This window comes from Antrostomus carolinensis, unplaced genomic scaffold, assembly GCF_000700745.2.
Source record: "Antrostomus carolinensis isolate BGI_N321 unplaced genomic scaffold, ASM70074v2 scaffold45277, whole genome shotgun sequence".
NCBI classification, from domain to species: Eukaryota; Metazoa; Chordata; class Aves; order Caprimulgiformes; family Caprimulgidae; genus Antrostomus; species Antrostomus carolinensis.
This window is the reverse complement of record NW_010330409.1, coordinates 19,212-21,860: the sequence shown is the minus strand read 5'-3', so window position 1 is coordinate 21,860 and position 2,649 is coordinate 19,212. Positions and strand designations below refer to the sequence as shown.

Below are 2,649 nucleotides of genomic sequence, written 5' to 3'. Positions count from 1 at the left end.
AGCAGCACGGATAAATGTTTGCTTACAGTGTCATGCCAAGTGCTTTGTTGGGTTTGCTGCCATATGCCTAAAACCTGTGACAGACATTTATAGCCCCTTATCTCTCTGCCCCTTGCTTAGTGATTGCTGAATGGTAATTCTTTCTTTATTGCCACCTCCAGAGATTAATTGTGGCGTGCTGTGGTGAGTAAACACCGGGTGTTTTCAGGGTTCAGTCCCAACAGAACTGTGGAGGTCCTGCAGTTTTCTTCTGCTCTCCTGTTCCTTCAGCTGTAGTTTGTTGTACACATGCTGATGGTTCTGCACAGGCTTGGTTCAGGAAGTTCAATTGGGGGAGGAATATATATATATATATATAAAAAAATAAATAAGAATAATCTGCTGAACCACTTCTGACAGGAGTCTTTTGGAAGCTCTGTGCAGGCGTTCTCTCCATTACATATTCCAGCATTTCCTGTCGACAGGTAGAATACATGGTTTGCATTCTTAAAACAACAGACCTTCTCTTTTAGGATTGAAGGCCCTCGAAAGCTTAGAAAACTGAGAAATGAGGAAGTGTGTTAGATTGTAACGATAATTCTGTTAGCCTTTGAACCGTGACTTAATTTCTGGAAACTAATGATGTAAATCAAGAAGTTGTGCTGTTGCATTAATACAAGTTGTGCTTTTTATTTTGTGTTCAAGTCCCCAAACATCTTGATTTGCTTTACACATTACAGTGCTGTTTTCTTTCTGTTTTGTTTACAGCTGATATTATTTCAACAGTTGAATTTAATTACTCTGGTGATCTTCTTGCAACAGGAGACAAAGGTGGCAGAGTGGTTATATTTCAAAGGGAACAAGAGGTCAGTGACTTGAAAAACAAAAGTGCTGTTACTACACTGTTCTTGTGTTGCAGTGTCTCCCTTCATCTTTTCATGCTGTGGGGTTTAAATGCTGGGGTGGTTTTCTCAGAAAACCCTAAGTTAGCTAAATTTCTAAATATCTGCCTTGTGTTAAACTTGGTGGTAGGTTAGTTTGGTGGTTCCTCTCTCAGCCTTTAAAAAAAATAGTCCCTAAACCACAATGATTTCTTTCTATATGTGTCTGGTATGCCCAGGATCATTTTGCACAATTGCCCTTGGACTTTGTTGTACACTTTACACTTGGGCAGGTTGATGTGAGACAGGTTGTAATGCTTTTGAAGGTAATGTAAGAAAAGTTGATAAAAAAGGATGCATGTTAAGCTGCAAAGACAACAGGGTAAGATGGTTCAGAAATTAAAGAGTTAAGCATCTGAGAGGATCCTGTGAATCAGAAGCAGTGGGAACAGCTACTTCTCCAGAAACACTTGGGCATTTTCAGTTTGGAGGGTGGGAAGACTCTCCCTCCCACAGGAACAGCTCTTCAGCTGGCTCTTTGTGATGGTGTTCAGTTGTGTGATGATGCTGTCATGTATTCTGTCCATTCATCGGTGCAGCATCACTCAGCTATTTATATCTGGAGAAGCAGTGTGTGTTGGGAAAGTGCACTAAATGCTGAAAAGTAACTGCTGTGCCTTGTCACATCTGAGAGAAATCTGGAATTGTGTTCTTTAAAAAGTCAATATTCCACGTGGCAGTTCTCCCTCTCTTCCTGCTGCTGGGGAGCAGCTTTCTCCTCTCCTTTGAAGAGCTGATGAGAATTTGAGCCTTTAGTTTTGAGCCTTTTCCTGGATCAGAAATACCAAAATTGACTGTGGAGTTTTGATTCAGCTTGTTTGTGCACAAAGTATGTTCATCTTCAGGTGCTGTGGGGGTTTTTTTCAGCAGACTGCCACTGCTGTCGTTGTGTGGTTCAAATGATGCTCAGTTAACAAACAGCTGTCTGATACTTTGCATTTCATCCTCACTGGGATGCTGTTATAAAACATTTTACCAAAGGTGACCTTTTTACAGTGAGGATTTTGAGAGGTAGTGAAATGAAAATAATATTCCTGAAAAAGCTGCTTCTACACCTAGACAGCTCACAGCTCACTTATCACTTAATCTCTATATAGACTTAACTGAGGCACAGAGAGATCAAGGTCAGGAGAGTCCACCTGCTCGGGATCCCTGACTTTCTTGGTGCTTGTTTGGAACTATTATTGGTTGGATTTCAGCTGTTAGTGCTCAGTTGTTCTGTAAGTCAAAACCCAGCTGTCATGTCATTTCCTCATGGTAAAGAAAAAACAAAATTAAATTTAAAAAAGCAACACACCAAGTCAGACTATTCACACGGGAATATTCAGCTGTCGTCTTGGGAGCACATCGAGAAGAGTTGGGCATAAGTGGAATTTCTCATCAGGTGCAAAACGGCAGAGAGGAGGAAAAGGTCTAAAATAAGTATATAATACTGGCACCTTGATAAAATCCTACAACCAGTATTTTTAAACTGTGTGGATTTTAGACTGTGTTAACAACAACTGAAGATAGTTACAAATTTTGGTTTAATTTGGGGAGGCAGAATGAAATGCTGTGCATCCTGCCCTGAATGTGACGTTATTACAGTTCCAAGCAGCTGATTATTCCACCCAAAGGTGTGAGTAAAGAGTGAGACCACTGCCTAGTGCTGCTCAGAAGGCAGGTGGCTGGGTGAGTCATAGAATCATAGAAAGGTTTGGGTTGGAAGGGACCTTAAAGCTCATCCAGT

General features: G+C 40.9%; 1 protein-coding gene across 1 annotated transcript in view; it reads left to right on the top strand.

Annotated features, from left to right (window-relative positions):
* Positions 1–719: 719 nt before the first annotated feature.
* LOC104528786 (serine/threonine-protein phosphatase 2A 55 kDa regulatory subunit B delta isoform) overlaps positions 720–2,649 on the top strand; it is a gene marked incomplete at its 5' end in the record, with an annotated part of 14,438 nt that continues 12,508 nt past the window's right edge. The window contains one exon of the mRNA XM_029086180.1: positions 720–845. Within this exon, the coding sequence (XP_028942013.1) occupies positions 720–845 (126 nt within the window). The remainder of the gene's footprint in view (positions 846–2,649) is intronic.